Here is a 20473-nt window from a genome sequence, read left to right as displayed (position 1 = left end):
CTATTTAAGACATCATTATTAAAAATAACATTTTAAAAAATGTAAATGATTACATCTATGACACTTGTTTAATCATTTGGAATATCTAGTTACACAGAAAGATCAAAATAAAAATTATTAATAAATCCACCACCCACAGATAATCACTATTAATGTTTTGATAACTTTCCTTCCAGTTTTTTCTGTATGTGAGTTTCTATTTTTGATCTGTACTTTTAAAATAAAAACAGGATCTTGCTTTACATACTATTTTACCATAACTGCATTTGTTGTTAGATAATAAGACATCATGAAACTGTGACATTTTCTAAAATAGCATTATACTTGACTGCATAAATTTCCATTTTATTGATACAGACCATTTTTTATCCAAATGTTCTATTTTAGATTCTTAGATTGCTACTAAACTTTCTGCATTTATTAGCTGAGATGCAAACAACATCCTTAAAGCTGTGATTATTCTCTTAAAATAAAGGACTAAAAGTGAGCTAAAGAATATGAAAAACCCTGAAGTTCTTGAAATAGATTGCCCAACAGCTTCCCCTCCCACCATCAAAAGGTTGAACCACCACTAGCAATGTATAAAAGTGGTTTGTTCTTCTACGCCATTTCCAGATCTTCCAGTGTTAATTAAACACACACACATACACACACACACACACAATTTTATCTCAATAAGGGCATATTCCATTTTGTCTTCCTTTGCAACTAATTCTTAATGAACTTGAATATTTGCTAATAGTTTTGATCATTTACTTTTTGTAGGTTCATTTATTTCTTATGTAAAAGTATTTTAAATATCAAGGATATTAACCATTCATCAGACATACTTCAGAAAATGTTTTATTCTTTTGTTATTTGCTTTAGAATTTTGTTAGTAATATTTTTGGCAGATAAATTTTAAACTTTTATGTGGTTATTCTTATAAGTAATTTTCCATTATAGTTTCTGGCACTGATTTTGTGCTTAGAAAATATTTTCCAGATTTACTTACCAATAATGTAAGTGAAAAGCAAGTTGCAGAACAACATACATAGTGATTCTATGTGCATAAAAGAAAAATGTGTGTGTGTGTGTTTATTTGTTCAGTGCTTGTAGAAGTCTGGAAGGATACATACCAAATTTAATAGCAAACATTCCATCTACCATGTTTCCCTGAAAATAATACCTAGCAGGACCATCAGCTCTAATGCGTCTTTTGGGGCAAAAATTAATATAAGACCGGGTATAATATAATATAATACCAGGAATATAATATAATATAATTAATATAATATAATATAATATAATATAATATAATATAATATAATATAATATAATATAATATAGTATAATATAATACCGGGTCTTATATAATACAATATAATATAAGACCGGGTCTTATATTAATTTTTGCTCCAAAAGACGCATTAGAGCTGATGGTCCAGCTAGGTCTTATTTTCAGGTAAACACGGTAAGGAGGAAATAGGATTGGGGTTTAGGGTTAATATAACAAACAGTTTTCTTTTGTTAACTTGATATACTACTACATTGTTTTTAAAAGTTGGATCAGCAACCAGTATTACTTCTCAAATAAAAAATAAATTTTAAAAACTCCTATCTGGTAAAAGGCAAGAATAATCTACCAGCATTTTGATCTTGGCCCTAAGTAGCAAGTTTTTACTTTATCAGAAGTATTGAGAAAGGTAACTTCTATATTCCCTCCAGCCCCATATACTCCTACTCCCAAGAAAAGAGAGTAACTCTTATTACTGGGATGGAATACATGTTGCTTTTTTCTGCTTCCAACTAGTAAGTATATCTGAGTCATGGCCCAGATTGTCTGCTAAGAACTGGTGTGGAAGCTGGTCTCTTTTCCAGTCATTGGCACTTGATGGGATGAAGCAACAATTCCACAATTAGAAGTGAATATTTCAGCACCACAACAAGTTCTAGACTAGGGGAGAAATACAATATTAAGAAGCTCAGCCATAGATGCACTGTAGTTTGAGCTTATCAAAAACAAAAATGATACTTTTATCTTTATCTGTCTGACTCCTGCATCTACCATCTACCACTCAACTATTCTGAATTCAGAAAGAAATTAAGGGTATGAATAAGCAAGTCGATCACAACATCATATAAAACTGAGTATCATTTTTATGCATGTTTGTAATTAATTTATCTACCAAAACATTAGGCTATGGTATGAACTACATCAGGTTCCCCTACCTGCTGTTTATCTTGTAATGCATTTTGGGCTGTGTCCAAATGATTTTGAAGATCTGCTCTTTGAGCAGTTTTTGCTGCTTCTGCTGACAGCAGTAATTCAGTTTTGGCTTTAATCTGTAACAAAATTTACAAGTCATTTAATCTGTATTCAGTTCTTGATTTCCCCTTACTTGATCATACATTGCTTTTGTCACTAAGTAATTTTAAAAATTAAGTCCTTTGGCAAAAAACATAAGGATTTAAACACTGAAAAACAAGTATGTGATAATTCTCCAAACAGGAATGAGTAGGGGAAAAGACTCCTAATAATGTTTGGATAAATGATGAAAAGATGTCCCTGTATGCCACCAAAACACTTCTCCTCTCTTAAGATGGACAGCCACATATTGGGTTGTCATATAATTCATCTAACAAATAATTACATTTTAAAAAGAAAGAAATGTATATCCTTGTTTTCAAAGTTCTGTTATATTATTTCTTATTTTCAATGGAATTAGGAGTCAAACAGAGAAAATCAAGGCACAGAATGTTTCTGTAACTTTTTCTACTATAGTATAAGAAACCAATGATTAGAATGGAGAAAGAAATATGTCCCACCCCATAACTGACTTATTGAGCAAAATTTCTATATTGGCCTCTGAAAGAATATATACTGAAATACATAATGGTACCATATAGAGGTTGTGTTGTTTTTTTTTAAATCATATCTTTAAATTTTTAAAAATCAAAGTCAGAAAATATTTAACCTAGAAAGCTGATGGTATAATATCCAACTACTTTGAACTTCAAAAACAATAATAAGGACTTCATGAAAACAAAGAAAAGTGAAAACATTCGGTGGTTTCAGGAGGTGTAGTTTGCCAGAAGAGAGAAAAAAAGGACAAACAGGAAAGCTCAACAAATTGTCTAAATATGGTACAACCTTTACTTAATCCCTATTCCCAATTTTTTTTCCATTAAGAAAGGAGGGTGATGGGGACATGGGCAGGGACAGAAAGAGAGGGAAACAATTTAAAACATTTGATGGCCTAAAATTAGTGCTTTATTCCTACAAACTCCTATTAAATTGCATAATTCAATATTACCTGTATGTCAAGCTGAGAGATCTTCTCCTTGCTTTCATTTAACTGACTATTTAACTCACTGACACTGGTTTCCAGGGAAAGGACCCGATCTTGTGCAGCTCTAAGATGTGCCTTCTGCTCTTGCACCTGATCATGCAAGTTCTCCTCGGCTTGTTTATGGCTTTCGGACTGATTCTTTAGCTTCTCTGTCAGTTGCATTACCTGCCACACAAGCAAGACTCTAATTATGAAGATCACAAATGATATAACAAGAATTAAGAAACCCAAACCTAAGTACCATGAGAATATTAAAGTGCTGTAGGATAGGATACCGCAAGTTTTTTTTTCAAAAAGAATTGTTCATCTCTTTCCAAAAATAAGCAAACATAGTATCCCAAAATCGTACGAAATGATATCAAATTCACAGATTCCTATTATTTTTAAACCCATCGCTGTTGAGCTATAATTTACATAAAATAAAACCCAATTTAATTGTATAGTTTGAGAAGATTTGATAAACATATACACTCATTAACCATCCCCACAATCAACATAGAGAACATTTCCATTACCCTAAAATGTTTCCTCATGCCCCTTTGCAGTTAGTACCCTCCACTCATCTCTAGCATCAATCACTGATCTGATCATTGAGTAATGAGTTCCTTATATAGCTGGATATTTCTGAATTGTCAGATATATATACTGTATATATTTTATCCTAGTCTGTTTCTTGGCTTTTATTTTCATAATGGTATCCTTTGAAAGGTATACATTTTTAATTTAGGTAAAAGTCCAATTCATCTGATGTTTTCTTGGTGTACCTTGCTTGGAATTGACTGAGTTTCTTGAATGTGGGTTCATATTTTTAATCAAATTTAAATTTTTTTCAGCTATTATTTCTATAAATATTTTCCTCCTCCTCACCCTTCTGTGACACTAATTATACATAGGCTAGATTACATGACACTGTCCCACAGTCCCCAAGGTACTGTTCATTTTTTTCCACCTTTTTTTTCTCTGTGCTTCATTTTGGACAGTTTCAATTACGTTGTCTTAATTTTTACTGATACTGTTTTCTACTTGCTTAATCTATTAACAAAGTTTTCATTTTCGATCTTTTTTTCTATCTCTAGAAGTTCTATTTAGTTCTCTTTTTTTTGTTTCCACTTCTATTTCCATTATTATAGTTTTTCTCTTACCCATAAGTATATTTTAAGAACTGTTTTAAAGTATATGTCTGATGACTCCATCATCTCTCATTTCAGGGTCTCTTCCCATTAAATGATTTTCTCCTGCCTATATAGCTCACATGTTTTCTGCTTCTTCATGTCTAGTAATTTTTTGATATTTAATGTAACAGCTCTGGGTTTTATTGTCTTCTTTTAAAGAATGCTGAATTTTGTTCCAACATCCAGTTAATATACTTATAGTTCAACTGGACCTTTTTGAGGCTTGTTTTTACGCTTTGTTAAGTCAGGTGTGCACTAGCTATTACTCTAAGGGCTGGTTTAGCTTTGCTTCTAAGATGTTACATCTCTGGGGTTTCTAATGAATACCCCTAAGTTCTTCTTTGAGTGGCTAGATCTTGAACATCTCCCAGCCCTGTGAGTTCTGATCATTTTTCAGCCTACAGCTCCTAATAATTGCTCGTTACCTGACCTCATGGAATCCTACCTTATGAGCACAACATTCAGCCAAAGGCTCAAGTGGATCCTCATGCAGATTTCCGGAGCTTTTTCTCCCCATGTTCCCTCCACTCTGATATTCTCCCCTGCAAATTTGAGCTGCCTCAACCTCCCTGAACTTCAATCTCTCACTCTTCAGTTCAGTGACGACCACTGTGTTTTCCTTAGATTTCCCCAAGCTGCATCACTGTCTTGAAAATGTCTCCAGGTCTAAAGTTGGAGTGGCCAAAAGACTCATTTCATCTGTTTCTCTTTTCTCAGGGGTCAAAGCCCTGCATGGGGTGAAAAGAGTGGTTTTATACATTTTTTCCCCCACTTTTCTAGTTGTTTATGGTGGGAAGCCTAAGAGGTACCAGCTCCTCCAACATGACCAGAGACATAAGTACATAGATTTTTATTTATTCTTTTATTTAAAAAAATGCATAGGCTTTTCTGGTCATATTTGAATAATAAGCAACATCAAGCTGTATGATAGTTAGAACTAAACACTAGTCTAAAGAATTCTTCATAAAAAATGGTAACCCCTGCCCCCCCGTGAGCCTTGCCTTTGCTGGGAGCCTGCTCCAAACCCTGTGGAGCGTATTTTCTCTTCTATTAATGGCCTTGAGCCACCGCTTTCTGCCCGGGCCCACTTTTACCTCTTTGAAGTGTACTTTTTCTTCCAATAAACTACTTTTTCACTACTTAAAAAAAATAAAAACAAAAAAAAACCTGGTAACTAAGGCTAACTTTGAAATCTGGGAAAAATTTGTGTTATATTCTAATATCCAAATTAGAGAAGTGCTATGACCTACTGATACTTTACTACTTTCTCATTTAGATAATTATAATTCCCTCAATGGACAATTCTTCCCCCCAAAAAAGTAACTATAATTTCTTTCCAGTTTGAAAATGTATTAATCTAAGTTTTATGTGTCTTTTAAACTACACACAAATTTTAGAATAAGTAACACCAAAATTATCCTTAGCTATATATTCCAAAGACATATACCTTATCAAAAAATAAGTAAGCACTAAGTCTGTATGCTAACCAATACACAGTAACAACTAATACTTGGTTAGTACTTTCAGTGTATATATAGAGATATTGTTATTCATTCTTTTTTCAAAACAAAATAAAATGCCACCAGGCAAGTATGATTATTAATAACATCTCTACTTTTCAATTGAGCTAACAAGGTGAAATAATTTGCTTGTGGTCACATAGGTAATAAGTTAAATCCTGGAACATGAACTGAGGTTTCCTTTCTTAAAACATGTTAACCTAATTTCACTACAATAACAACATACCTCTAAGGTAAATGAGATGGTATTTGTCAAAAATATATAATATAAAAAAATACTAAAAATAACCAGAATAAAGAATCATTTAAATAAAGCACTTTCTAAGATGTAGAGAGATAAAAGTAAATTTTAGAAATAGAATAGATTTGATAAGCTTACTTGTTCCTGTAAGGTATGGTTTTTTTCTTGTAACTGGTTAAGAACAGCAGTCTCCCCTTCACCAGCCTGAATTTTTGCATAAAGATCTTCTCTTTCCTTTTCTAGTAAGGAAATATTTTCTTTACTCTTCTGTAATAAGGCTTCAAGGTTCTGGATCTTTTGGTCCTTATCGCCAATTTGACGCAGTACTTGTTCTAAGTCATTCTGTAAAGAATTGAGAACTACTAACCTTAAGGATAGAGAACTTAAAAAGTTATTCCTCAAACATAAAATGATTGATAATAAATTTTATGACGCAAACTCTTAGTCTTACTTTTTTTTACTAATCATTACATGTTAACATGGCAAATATAATTAAATAATTAGTACTATATATTTAATATCAATCTATATTATTGATAACAAATTGGAATATAACAACAACAAAACCCTTCAATTCACCACATTCTTACTGTAACACTCTGACCTCACCACCTACTGCTCTTCTTGTTCAATCCATTTGAGACCCATGGGACTCTCATTCTTTAATCACACCAGGCACACGCGCCCCTCGAAGCCTTTGCACTAACGCTTCTGCCTGCAACACTTCCCCCTCAGTCACATGGCTCATTCCCTCCCCTTCAAATGTTTGCTCAAAGGTCACCTTCTCAATCAGTCCTGACCCTGACCATTACATTAAAAATTGTAACCTTTCCCAATATGTCCTCTCCTGAATATTTTTTTTCTTTCCATAGCACTTATCTTCTAACAACACTAAATAATTTACTTATTTTTCATGTTTATCTGCCTACCTCTGCCCCCTCCCTAGAATAAATGCTCCACAAAGGTGAGGATTTTTGTTTGTTTTACTCATTGATGTATCTAAGACACATGTTCTAAGATATTTGTTGAAGTAACAGAAATATAAATGACTGCATTCTAACATACACACTCAGGAAGGCTCACTTCAGTACCACAAAATGTATCTGCTACCGATACATCAAGGGATGCCTCTTCTTTTACTTTACCAAAATAATGTTACATGGAGTACAGTGCAATAGCCCACATCCAAAACAATGCCCTAAAAAGCCCCTCTTCAAATCTTATTGTAGCCCACAGCACCTTGTAAGACAGAGCTAGCAACCACTTGTTATCCTCAACGGTTTATGCCAATATTTGAAATCAGTCACTTTGAAACATACTCCTCACGCCTCCAAGCTTCAATCATGAAAAGATGAAAGGCCACCTAACCTCTCTGTTCTCATCCTGTTTCCAGCCACTAATGACCCGTCTCCACGTTCCACTAATCGTCTAGAACCTTAGCTTTTTTTCCAGAATAGTCACTATTTCCAAGGCATAACTAAAATGTGATTCTCCTTATACACACTGATTCCCCTTCAACTCCTGATACGTAAGGCCTGTTCTTCTGGTTGGCAAGCAGGGGAGGTTGCCCCTTTCTTGGTTTTTCGCTGCCATTATTCTCTTCCTTACGTAAAAGTTTCATGCTGCTTTTGGGGTCATTTATTTATTCTACCCTCTATTCACTGAAGACTTGAGACCTGATTTAGTCTTTCTCTAATCCCAATTTCTGCCAGTTTCCTGGGAAATACAAAATGCATAGAGAATTAAGAGCAAAGCCTCAACATGCACATCATCTTAATTCCTAGACCTTTACTCATTCTATTCAGTCCCTCACGTGTAGAACCTTATAAGTTGCTCCAGATGAAAAATTTCATCTATCTTACTCTGTGACCACAACTTCCTGACTGTGTTCCAATTTCATGATCTCATTTCTGCTCTTCAATGTCACAGAGACATTCACCTCAATTTTCTTCAAGCTTATTTAGAATAAGGCTAGCTTCTCTTCCTGAACTTCACATATGGATATAAACCAACTTTATTCTTTCAACTATATTCTCCATTTCCTTTTACCCCAAAATTTCTAATACGGCCACCCCCCATAAAGCCCAATCCTAGATCGATATTTCAATCTGCTTCCTCCACCCCTACATTTCTAAGCACTGTTAGAGCAAAGTCACAAAACTCCACAAATTGGTGCTAATACAAATTTCTAGGCTCCAGCCTCCATTAATCCTCTCACTTTGTAAGCTTGTCACCCGCAAACATTCCCCTCAATAACTGCATAAAAGCTTCAATATTCTAGAAATTCTCAGTCTCTGCTGCCTGACATTCAGCTATTATCTCCAACTTTATCCAAAAGGGGGGGGGAGGGGATATCCTTCAGGAATATCTGCCTTGATTTTTCCAGTTCCTAACACATAAAATTATATGTATCCAACTTACCTCCTTTCCTCAAGCTTCAAAACATATTCTTCAGAGGATAAATTCAAACTTACCACCACCCATTGTATCAGTGACATCATAGCTTTTTATCAATACTCTATACCTTCAGTCATCTCTCCTTTTCCAACACCCTCAATTACTCCTTCTACCAGTCCCTCTGTCTTAAACATGTTCAGACATCTCATTCTCAAGACACTTCCTGAACAAAGCCCCACCCAATTTCTGCCCAGTCTTTATACAATTCACATTTAAATTTCAAAAATAATGCATATTTACTTTCCTAACTCCCTCATCTCTCATTTACTCATCAATCAAAAATCTGACTTTCATCTATATCGCTTTATTTAAATTATGTTTAACAAGGTCAGTAATTTACCTCTTTAATTGCTTAACCTAATGGACATTTTTCATTGATCATACTGGGCATCCCCACCATACACCCACCTTTGAAGTCCTTTAGCTTCCACTACGGAGGTTCTCCTTAATTACTCTGCTCATTTTCTCTTTAGGCTGCTTTTCCTGTACTTACCCATTCCTTAAGTGCCAGTGTTTCCCGGAAGTCTTGTGTTACTCATTACCTATTTTTCTCATGATACTCTCTTCCCTGGCTGACCACATCTATTCTAATAATTCCATTTACCTCATCTATACTGATGTCTCTCACAGCTAATACATATAACACGGTCCCCTCCTCCAAGCTCTAAATTAATATATCCCATAGGTGCCTCAAGACATATCCAAAACTACACTCATCACATTCCCCCATAAAATGTGATGGCCATTTGTCTCACATTCACTAACACAGTTAATGACACCTCCATTTACCATGCACTCAATGTTATCAATCAGGAAGTCATTCCTTTTCTCTCTCATTCCCTACAACTGTTAAGTCAACAAGTCCTATTTATTTTACCTCCCAAGTATTACTAATATTTGTCCCTACGACACTTTTTAAACAATTGCTTGAACTAAGATCATTATTATTTTTTCATCTAAACTACTGAATTTGTTAATCTTTTAACTGATCTCCTGTTTCAGAATATTCCTTCCACCATCCATCCTTCACATAACCATAAGAATAAGCTACTTAAAAATCAAATTTGGCTATGGTACTTCTATCTTAAGACCTTCAATATCTTTCTATCTTCAAGAATAAATGTCACACAAGGCCTTCCATTAACTTACACGTCTAATGCTCTGGCCTCTTCTCTAACTAATCTCTCCATTACATCTGAAGCTCCAGCAAAAGAAAACAGTTTAGTTGCCACCAGCTTCAGTATCCTTGTCCTTGTAACTTCTTGGAGTATACGCCTCACTATCACCACCTTTGCAACCCAGAAACACCTATGCATCCTTTGCAATTCAGATTGTCACTTCTAGCAAGTTTTTAATGACTGCTCTTTCCAGATTCTATCCAAGTTAGATAACTATCCTCTATGCTACCACAATGACTTTATATACGTATATACACCTAGAACTACACTCATTACATCTCTTTTAATTAGTTTTAGGACTTTTCATGTTTCCATATGAGAGACTTTGCCTGGCTTCTTTGCCATCCTTTTCTTATTCCTCCCCAGGGAATGAGAATTTAACTAATTGGAAAGTTAGGATAAAAAACAAAGCTCATTTAATTCAGCCCCTTGCTCTCCCCTCAGTCTGAGAGACAATCTGTGTATAAGAAGGTGAAAGACTGTCATTTCCAGCTTAGTCTGTGAGTGGATGGATAAATTTAATTATGTGGTACAGTACAGGAAAGCCCACCGGGCTACAGACCTGTGCCAAATTCTCTACCTCGGGTTTACCTCCTATTTCTTTGCTACTTTTTAGAGTAAAACTCCTAGAGTTCTCTATATTCATGCTATCAAACTTCTCTCTTCCCATTTTCTCTTGAATTCTCTCCATCGGGCTTTCAGCCCTCCTGCTCTACCCAAATTGCTCTTACCAATGTCATCAATGACCTCCATGATGCCAAATCCAATAGGATTTTCAGCCTTCATCTTGCTTGACCTCCATCCTTCTGACTATCCAAGCCAAAATCCTTGGACTCATTCTTGACTTCTCTCTACATGTCCCACATCCATCTATCAGTATTTATCAGCTTCACCGTTACCTTTACCTACATCTGGAAACCAACCATTTCTCACTACCTGTACTTTTTGCACTCTGGTCTAACCTACATCATTTATTGTCTGGATTATTGTAGTAGTCTCTCAGCTAATTTATTTGCTTCTCATGTGCCCCCACAGTCTACTCTCAATACAGCACCCCAGGTAAGGCTGTGAAATTCTAAGTCAGATCATGTTACTCCTTTGCTTAGAACCCTCCAATGATTTCTCACCCCACTCAGAGTAAAATCCTTAAAATTTCCAGTAACATGCCTCTCTCTCCCTTCTGGGAGGCTCTACATGTTCTGACCCTCTATGATCTCCTCTGACTGTGCCCCTTTTAATACTTCTCATTATTCACACCACTGCAGCCACTGGCTTTCCTATGTTCCTTAGATATGCTCTTGCCTCAGGGCCTTTTAGTACACTGATGTTCTTCTCTCTGATATCCACAGTGCTCACAGCCTCTTTTCTTCCTTCAGGACTTTCCTCAGCTCAGAGAGGCCTTCCCTGGCACAGCTATCTAACATTGCAGTCATTGACCTCCAGCTTCCTAGATACTTCCTACTCCTCGCCCTTTTCTCAGCCCTAACACTTGTTACCATTTTAACACACTATGTATAATATTTTGCCTACTTATCTTGGCTATTGTTTGTCCCTCACTAAGCGCCATGAGAGCAGACATTTTTATCTGTTTTCTTCACTGTCATGTCTACAAAATCACTTCCTTGGCTAAGAGCAGACATTAATACATATTTGTTGACTCATTGAATGAAAGAACAAATATGTGAATACAGCACTTTGATCTCTGTCCGTGTGACTCCCAGGCCACTCTCCAAATTCAAAAAGGAGAGAAGGCATGTTTCTTACTGCCTCCTTTAAACTCCAACCTTGTTTCTGTGTGCACAGCATTAGATTGCCATTCCTAGAAGGCAGCACTGTGTCTTACTCATCTCTTTATTTCAGAGCTTATCACAGGGCCTGGCATATAGTCCTCAGTTATTGTCAATGAATTAATGAAAGGTTGAAGGAGTAAGTGAATGCCAAAGTCAAACATTTAGGCACCTTCTTCCCCTCACCATAACAAAACAAAAATTTAACTTCTTTCAATCTTCTCACGTATTATGAATTTAACCAATCACTTATATTTTCTAAACCTACAATTTCAATGTTGATACAATAGTTCTGAAGCAGGGAAAGACATGACCAACAAACATTAAGTTCTACTCCAGGAAATACAAAATGTTCTTTTTTATTAGGCTAACTAAACCCAGAAATTGTATTTGTATTTTTTAAATTTTCAAATGAGTTATTTAAACAATACATCTAAAACTAATATAATTTTGTATATCAACAGTAACTGTATAATAAATTAATAAATAATAAACAATACTAAATAATAATATATTATGTATAAAATAAATAATAAACACATTTTATTTAAATAAATGTAATAGATTTAGTTAAGAAATTTAATAACTAAATATTTTTATAAATAAAAAATTTATTTATAATATATAATAAATCTATTTATAATAAATAATTTCAAAATATTTTAAAGAAAATTTTCAACATACCAATCAAAAGAAAAAGGTTTTCTGATTATCCAGATACTGAAAATTACCAACAGCCTTCATAATCAGGTATTTTACATTATCTAGTTTTACCAAAACAAAAAAATAATGATTTGGCTATTTTTGTTTAAAAAACTAATAATTCAAATAATATTTACCTGAGCTTCTCGAAGTTTTGCTGTAGTGCTTTGCTGAAGAGCTTGTTGTTCTTGATGCTGTTGCTTTGTTTTATCTAATTGATGCTGCAATTCTGTGAAATTTGTTACTTTTTCCTTCAACTTAAAAAAAATGTAGACTGTCAGTTGACAACTTAAAGGCATAATGCTGTCATTCATAAACACCTGGCATTACTTCAAATCTCACAATTCTCAAGTCTGAATAGAAAACTAAATTCAGACAATATATAATCAACCTTAGGAGTAATATGTCATTACTTATAAAAGCTTAATATCATGATTAGGAAACTATTCCCTAGGAATAGACTCTCATCCTGAAAAGAATACAGTTCTTTCTCTAGGCGGGCATTTACTTTATTATTGTTTTTTGTATACTAATATGATCAAGGAATTAATTACATACAAATTTTTGTAACAATTATCTAAACCACACTATAGGTATAGATATAGATATGTAAATTATATCTATATCTATATATTTTGTACAATCATAATTATCACTTATTGGAAAAAAATAGGATCATCTAACACATCTAAGATTTTGGGTCAAGAAAAAAATCTGTTGCTGAAGCTACAGATTTTAACTCTCAGCATTTGTTCAATTCTAATAAAAGACATAATGCAATGATAACTTTTACTTTAGCCAAATAATAGGATTTTTGGCAACTACACCTTTAATTAGGAAAGCATTCAATCTTCTGTGTGATTTTTAAAATTGTCAATCTTTGAATGCAAACTCAAAGTTTCTATGCACCATGTACGTGCCACCAATGACCCTCATCAACTATTCATTTTTCACTGTTTCATTAGGAAGTGGTCCTTCCTGGGTAGGTAGACTCTTCCTCAGCAACCTGACAGAGGTTCACCGCCAGAATTTTTCCTGCCTAAAGCAGGAATACTGCCTAAAGGGTAGTATTCTTTTACATTTTTGTTGAGCACTGTAGGGCACATAGTTACAACAAAATGACTTAATGTAGTTAATAAGTAGGATGTTTTTATTGGGGAAAAATAAATGTCACAATTTAAAGTTAAAAAAAAAAGGAACTGTCCAGTTAAAAGCTCTTGACAATGAAAAGACTGAACCACAACAATATTCAAGATGCCTCAAATCTATCAACAAATTTGCTAATATAAACTCATTTGAAATGCTAGCTTACTTGTTCTTCTAAACGAGAAAGTTTGAGTTGTAGGTCAGCCACTTGTTGTTCTTTATCCATCAACTTTTCACTTGAAAGCTGTCTCTGTTCCTTCAGCCTGCCATGCGCTTCTCCTAGTTGGCGCTCTGTCTCCAGAAGTTTGCCATGTAACTTTCAAAAATAAAACAAGTATAGACACATGTATAAACACAGACACTACCATCACCACCATCGCCTGTTTTTCCAAACATCGTTTTACTTTTCTCCAATATAAGTATAATATTGTAATTTTTACGATACTTTGGGGGAACTTAAGATCCAACTGAATTTTAATCACATAAATTATGATGAATCACATAAAATTATAATTAAACATCACAGTTTCTGGTTTTCTTGCTCTCTTAAAAAAAATACAATGAACCACAGGATCTTGTTTAGGCATAAGGGTTGGAATCACTTGAAGAACTTAAAATAATAAAATGAAACTTAAAAATTAAGACAGCGCACACACAGACCTATTCCAAAGTACTTTTTAAATATTCCACAGTGATTCTTGTTGTGTTTCTATAGTTATGAACCACCACACTTGACCTCTTTTCATTGTGTATTGAAGAGAGCACAAAGCACTTCAAAATCCTCAAAATGGCACATAATTTCTACATAAAATAGAGAAAAGAATCTATTTTTTTAAAATATTAGGTCACCCTCACTCACTCTAAAATTGCCACCCAGTTAAAACTAAAGGAGAAATTTGACCTGAAGCTAAGAACCATCACATTCTCAAATTCTTTATATTCTCTAATACCACCAGAATTAACAGTAACCTTCTCTTAGGATTAGGGGTGGGGGGCTGCTTTCCATTAAAACCCATTTTAAAAAGATAAAAGTTTGAATTACTTCTGAAGAATTACTGCACAAGTGCTGGGCATGTAGAGCAAAAAAGAGTTGTGTGGAGATAAGTATGTAGGACATTTGGCAAGGCTCTGACACACCAGCCTCAAAACACAAACAAATGCATATGCCTCAATAAATTAATACAAAACATTCTATACAATTGCTTTCAATCTAAACTATTCATGTTAAATCTTAAAATATTAAGAATCTATAGCCCTTGCGTCATGTTTATACTTATACGCTCTATACTTGCATATTTCTCTATAACAATTCATAGTTGGCAAGGAAAAAGTAAAATTCTATCAGAAAATGGACACACACTATTTTCTTACGCTATGAAAAAAACTGCAGCTATCAGAATATATCCTATCCTTAATTTAAAAAGAAAGTTAATTTCTGAATTGAAATATGTTTCCATCTAACTAAAACAGGAGGCAGCAACAGTTAAAGAGAACGTATTTATTTTACCCTTGTCCTTAGCCAGCACCGTGACATCTGTCTCCTTTTCATTCTTCTAAAAATGCAATGAACTGGCACTCTAATAACTACCCCAACCTTTCCCTTCTCACGGAAACAATTAGGCCCAATCCTGGTATATGCAAGCAAAGCAGGCCTTCAAAGTAAACTTGTATTTCCAGCATCTAAGTGCTGGATCTCTTCCAAACAGACATCACCCATGTTTAGTCCATAAGCTTGCTGGATAAGAATGTCCTGATATCATTGTTAATACACGGATAATCAGACTTCTCCCCTACAAGTTAGACTGAGTACATTTGAGCTGAAGTCGAGAAATCCATGTTTTCAATAACAAGAATCAGATGATATTTAGATTCAGGAGAATTCAGAAATCATGTGCCGAAAAGCAACACTTTAAAGAGAAGCAGTTTTCAATCTCAACTGCACACAGTACAATCACAAGGGAGACGTTTAAATATACCAATGCCCAGGCATATGCCAGAGATTCTGATGCAACTATACCATGGGTGAGGCCTTGATATCGGTAATTTTTTAAATCTCCCCAGGTGATTTTGTTGTACAGAGTTGAGAATGACAAAATTAAAGATAACTATTGCTCCAAAGTGAAGATTTACTAAAGAGAGTGCAAAAAAAGATATGTAATTTTTATAACTTTGTCAGACATTACTGTATAATTCCTGATAAATCTCTGAACTTTAATAAAGAAATGAATCTCAAATTAAAGGTGCCCAAGGATGTAAGCAGACCAAAATCCCTTATACAATGATGCCAATACTATTTTTGAGTAAATATGTTAAAGAAAAAGAAGTTAAAAATAATACACACTGGAGTTATTAATAAATGGGTCAACCTTAAAGTTGTAATTTCAGATATATGTATATATGCATATGTTCTTTAATAAATTCAGTTTTGCAAACGTATTTTCATAATTCTTTATTCATTATATTCCTAATAATGTTTACTACGCTCCAGGCCATATTTTACATGCTTCACAAATATTAACTAATTTAATACTTATAATAACCCTATGGAGAACGCTCCATTATTATCTTCATTTTATCGGTGAGCAAGGTGAGACACAAATTAGATAACTTGCATGAGATCACACAGTTTGTAGACCACAGAATTAGAACTCAGGAAGCTGGTTCCTAAATCCATACAGATAAACCACTAGGCTATTCAAGATGGCATGTTAGATGATTTTTAAAAGTTAAATTGATGACATCTAATTTTTTAATTACAAAACAAATCATTATCTGCACATGTGTGGCTATTTTCGAAGTGCTCATGAACACAAATATGAAGCATATATGCTACTTTGTTTTCAAGTCCTTTGTTGACAATTGCCAGCTATGTAATTTTGTCGGCACTGAAATGGATGCTGAGTATGATACAGTGGAGAGCAAAGCAAACCCAGTTTGTGCCTATATGCTTTAAGGATATTGAAAAAAAGGTTTAAGGTGAGGTTCCCTTCCATTCTTGCAACAGATATTTACTGAAAGCCCTGAGTGTAGAGGCTGAGAGAATATAGAATAAAACAAATTCCTCACATTAAGGAGCTCACAGTCCAATGGGGATTGTAGACAATATGGAAGGAAACAAAAAACTAATATACAGTACAACGCATTATAAAGAAGAAGAAAAAAGAAGCTTCCAGAATATAAGGAACAAACTATTTAAACAGAGTGGTCCTGGAAGGCTTTGTTGAGGAAATGGCACCTAAGCCAGCCTTGTGAAGACCTGAAGTCAAGAGCACACCGAGAAGGAACAAACACAGGCCGAGGCCCTAAGGCAGGAAAGCACCTGAAACGCTGGTGTGTCTGAGGACCTGAAAGGAGACCAACATGGCTTTACCGCAGTAGGAAAAAGGAGTCTGCAGACACAGTGTGGACCATACTCCACACAGAGGCTTATACACCAAATTAAGTCATTTGGTTTCGGTTTGAAATGTAATGCAAAACCACTTTAAACAGAGTGTTAAGGAGAGGAAGAAAGTGATATCCTTCATGTTTTAAAAATGTCTGCCTGTCTTCTTTATGGAGAATAGATGAAGGAGGTCACTAGAAGAAGGGAAACTTAGAGGAGGGCTAACACAGTCGCCCAGGTCATCAGTGACGGTGGCTTAGGGGAAGGGTAGGAGCAGTCCAGATGAAACGAGGTAGACAGATTTGAGACATACTTTGATGGTGGAATCCAGACACTACGCTGAAAGAAAGAAGCTAAATGGCATCACTTCAAGGTTTTCACTATGACCTCTTTGTTTTGTACAGAACTGTGACTGAACCAAATCATCACATATTCAAGGCTTCGTATAAAAATTTGTGTTCGAGTAGGTGCTCAGAAATTCCTGATGCCCCTCCCTCCACCCACTGACAACCAAATGCAGCCCGAATTCCTCAGCCTGCTATTCCAGACCCTACATAATAAAGTCCCAAATGCTCTTTCCAGTCACAATAGTCCACTCCTATTACACATACTATCCTAAGAGCAAATCAGTGTCCCTTCCTGGGTCCTGTAATACTTGCTTGCCACTAGTTTACTCACGCTATTCCTTCTGCCTGGAAGACCCTCCTGCCTTCAAAGCGTTCCTTGCCTAAAACTATCCAATATCACAATTTCAAGCATCACCTTTCTCTCACACAAAGATTTTCCTGATCACATAAGTGGATAAAATAATTACACAATATGAAGTACTATGTGGGAGAGGAACTCTTCTAAATTCTCGTAGTGTGTTTATATGGGATCATTTTATTGTATTTCTCACGTTCTTTGGTATGGGATAGGCACTTACCTTATTCTCAATGAGATATGCATAACTATTAAAGGTAGGTACTGTGTTCTTTTTCACTTCTGTATCTCCTAACAATAAGGCACAATGTCTTGTACAAACCATAAACGCCCAGTTTGTTTATCTGAACTGAAAGTCAAATATCTAAGTGATTTTATTCACCGATATCCCCAAGCCCCAGTTTCCTTCCATTACGAAATGTCTGCATTTATTCATTCACTTACTTACTCACTAAAACATTTGCTGATTAACAAACAATGTGCCAAGTAGTGAGGATTAAAAAAATTAGTAAAACATGGTCTTTGCACCCAGAGAGTTGAGAGTCTAGTGAAGAAACAGGTATGGTAATATAACTATAATGTGGTAAGTAAAAAAGTCGATATGTACACAGCTGAGCCATCTTTTGGGAGGGGGAGGGTTAGAAGTGGCATTGTTCAGAAAAAGATTTGTAGAAAAGTGACAAGTGAAATAATTAGTATTTATCAAGGAGAAGAGGAATAGGAAGAATATCTCAGGCCGAGAAGACAGAAGAATTGATGCTACAAAAGCAAGCATCACTGCCATTTAAGTGAAAATAGTTGAACACTATCAAAAAAGTGGGAGGACTTTATTCTTCCCCAAATTTCCATTTTTCAACCAATTATTAGTGTTATCTACAAGAAATAATTAGAATACATAATTCAAAAATTAAATTAATAGCAAATTCAAAACTTGCATTAAACTTCATCTGATAGACATTATTTTCTAATAAAAAATACTTGTTAGGACTAATATGTTTTCTTCTTTTAAAATATCTAATTTTTATATTATTGGTTTAACAATAATTATATTTTGAAAATTCAGTAACAAAAAAAGAAAAAGGATAAGAATCTTTAAGTTAAAGAATTGTCAACAATTTGAATTAATTACAAAAGTTAAAACCTGCTGAGTAGCTACCACATACTAAGCAATGATATGCACGAATTCATAAACATTTCACAACAATACTCTGATAGATACTATCATTTTTTTTTCCTCTTAAGGGAAGCTGAAATGAAAGGAAATGAGGTCTGACTCAATACTATAGTTGTGAAAATTAAAAGTTAATTTTTAACTGGTAATTTTTAATAAACTATGTTAAGGCCAAATAACCATCAAACACACTAAAAAGAAATGATTGGAGCCATTCAAATAAGTAAAACATCTCTTACTTGATGAACTTCACTTTGGAGCTGTAGCCCATGCTGCTCCTTTTCTTCCCTCTGCTGCTGTAGCTGTTTAAACTCTGCCTTGAGATGCTGGTACTTGGTCTCTACTTCTGATAATTCTTCTTTGAGCTTTTGAGTAGCTTCTCCCTTTTCACATAATTCTGCCTGTATTCTCTGCAGTGAGGTTTCAGATGTAGATAATCTTGACTGAAGCTGTTGATAATCTAGGTCTTTTTGATGGAGGCTTGCTTGTATATTCTTTTTACTCATACATTCTTCATTATGTTTATCTTCTAACTGAGTGTAGTCGAGTTCTTTCTTCAGTAACTTTTCAGTCAAGCTCTGAAATATCAATTTAACAATTTATTTCCTTTTCTAATATTTTTAATTATCCAAACAATTTTAAAGAAGTATCATCTCCTACTAAATGTTTTAGTCAATATTATAATATAAAAACAGTGAAAAATACTCTGGCCAAGAAGAATTATTACATACTAAATTATGATTATTGGTCCACTTAACTAAAATTTTAATATAATTTAAGAATTACTAACAAAATTTTGACTTAAAGTGTAAACCCTAAAATCTACTAGATTCCTTAGGGTAAGAATATTTGTATGCTCGCATTTGAGTTAAAATTAAAACTACCCTTCTATCATCAAAAATTATTTTGAATAACAACATACTATGGCAATTCTGACTTCTGGCTTTGAATTTCACAGTTAGTAAGAGCGTTAGCATAGCAATCCCAGTCACTACACTAGTATGCCTGACCCTACTCATTCCTTGTTTTTGTTTTGTTTTTTCTCTTCTTGATAAAAACCATTTTTAAGAGTCACAAGTTTAAGACTAATTACAATTTCTTTCTAAGTATGTAAAAATAGTGATCTAAAAATATCACTTACCTGCTTTATATTTTTTATTTTACTCAATACAATCAAGTACAAAATATAAAAATGAAACCTCCAATCAAAGATCTGAATCACCCAGCCTAACCAAATGCCAAAGTCTAGTCTCTGTGGAGTTGTTACAATTAACATTGACCATTTTAAGTCAACATCTTTACATATATGAATCAGAATTTTGACTTAAATGTGTAAGAAAGGCAGCTGGGATATGAAGCCTGGTGAGTCAATCCATGGACATACTCACTTTTTATATGCAGGGTGCTAGAAGGGGATAATGCAGAAATAGTAGAGGGCAATCAAAGCCTCTGGCCTTTAAACAGACTATAATCTAAATGAAACACACACATACAAAAAAAAAAAAAAAGAACTTTTCTAAGAAAGTTAAAACATAATGTGCAACCAAAAATAGATTAATACAAAAACTGTGCCAAATTTCTTCAAAGTGTAATTTAAAAAAATAAAATAAAATGAACAAAGTCAGGTGGGGCTAACTAGTAAATTACAATCACCTGAAAATAAAGTTTGAGCTTGCTTAAGTG

General features: G+C 34.3%; 1 protein-coding gene across 8 annotated transcripts in view; it reads right to left on the bottom strand.

The window, feature by feature from the left end:
• The window catches only part of EEA1 (early endosome antigen 1), a 114304-nt gene that overhangs the window by 37557 nt on the left and 56274 nt on the right, over positions 1–20473 (bottom strand). For all 8 annotated transcript variants that reach the window (XM_019710311.2, XM_019710309.2, XM_019710307.2 and 5 more), the window contains 6 exons: positions 19030–19368; positions 13702–13851; positions 12527–12646; positions 6404–6607; positions 3297–3497; positions 2212–2325 (listed from right to left, as the gene is read on the bottom strand). In XM_019710311.2, the coding sequence (XP_019565870.2) occupies positions 2212–2325; positions 3297–3497; positions 6404–6607; positions 12527–12646; positions 13702–13851; positions 19030–19368 (1128 nt within the window). The remainder of the gene's footprint in view (positions 1–2211; positions 2326–3296; positions 3498–6403; positions 6608–12526; positions 12647–13701; positions 13852–19029; positions 19369–20473) is intronic.

The sequence above is a fragment of the Rhinolophus sinicus genome, linkage group LG02 (assembly GCF_036562045.2).
Source record: "Rhinolophus sinicus isolate RSC01 linkage group LG02, ASM3656204v1, whole genome shotgun sequence".
In the NCBI taxonomy this organism is placed as follows: domain Eukaryota; kingdom Metazoa; phylum Chordata; class Mammalia; order Chiroptera; family Rhinolophidae; genus Rhinolophus; species Rhinolophus sinicus.
The sequence above is the reverse complement of the archived record's forward strand: the minus strand, read 5'-3'. Positions and strand labels throughout refer to the sequence as shown.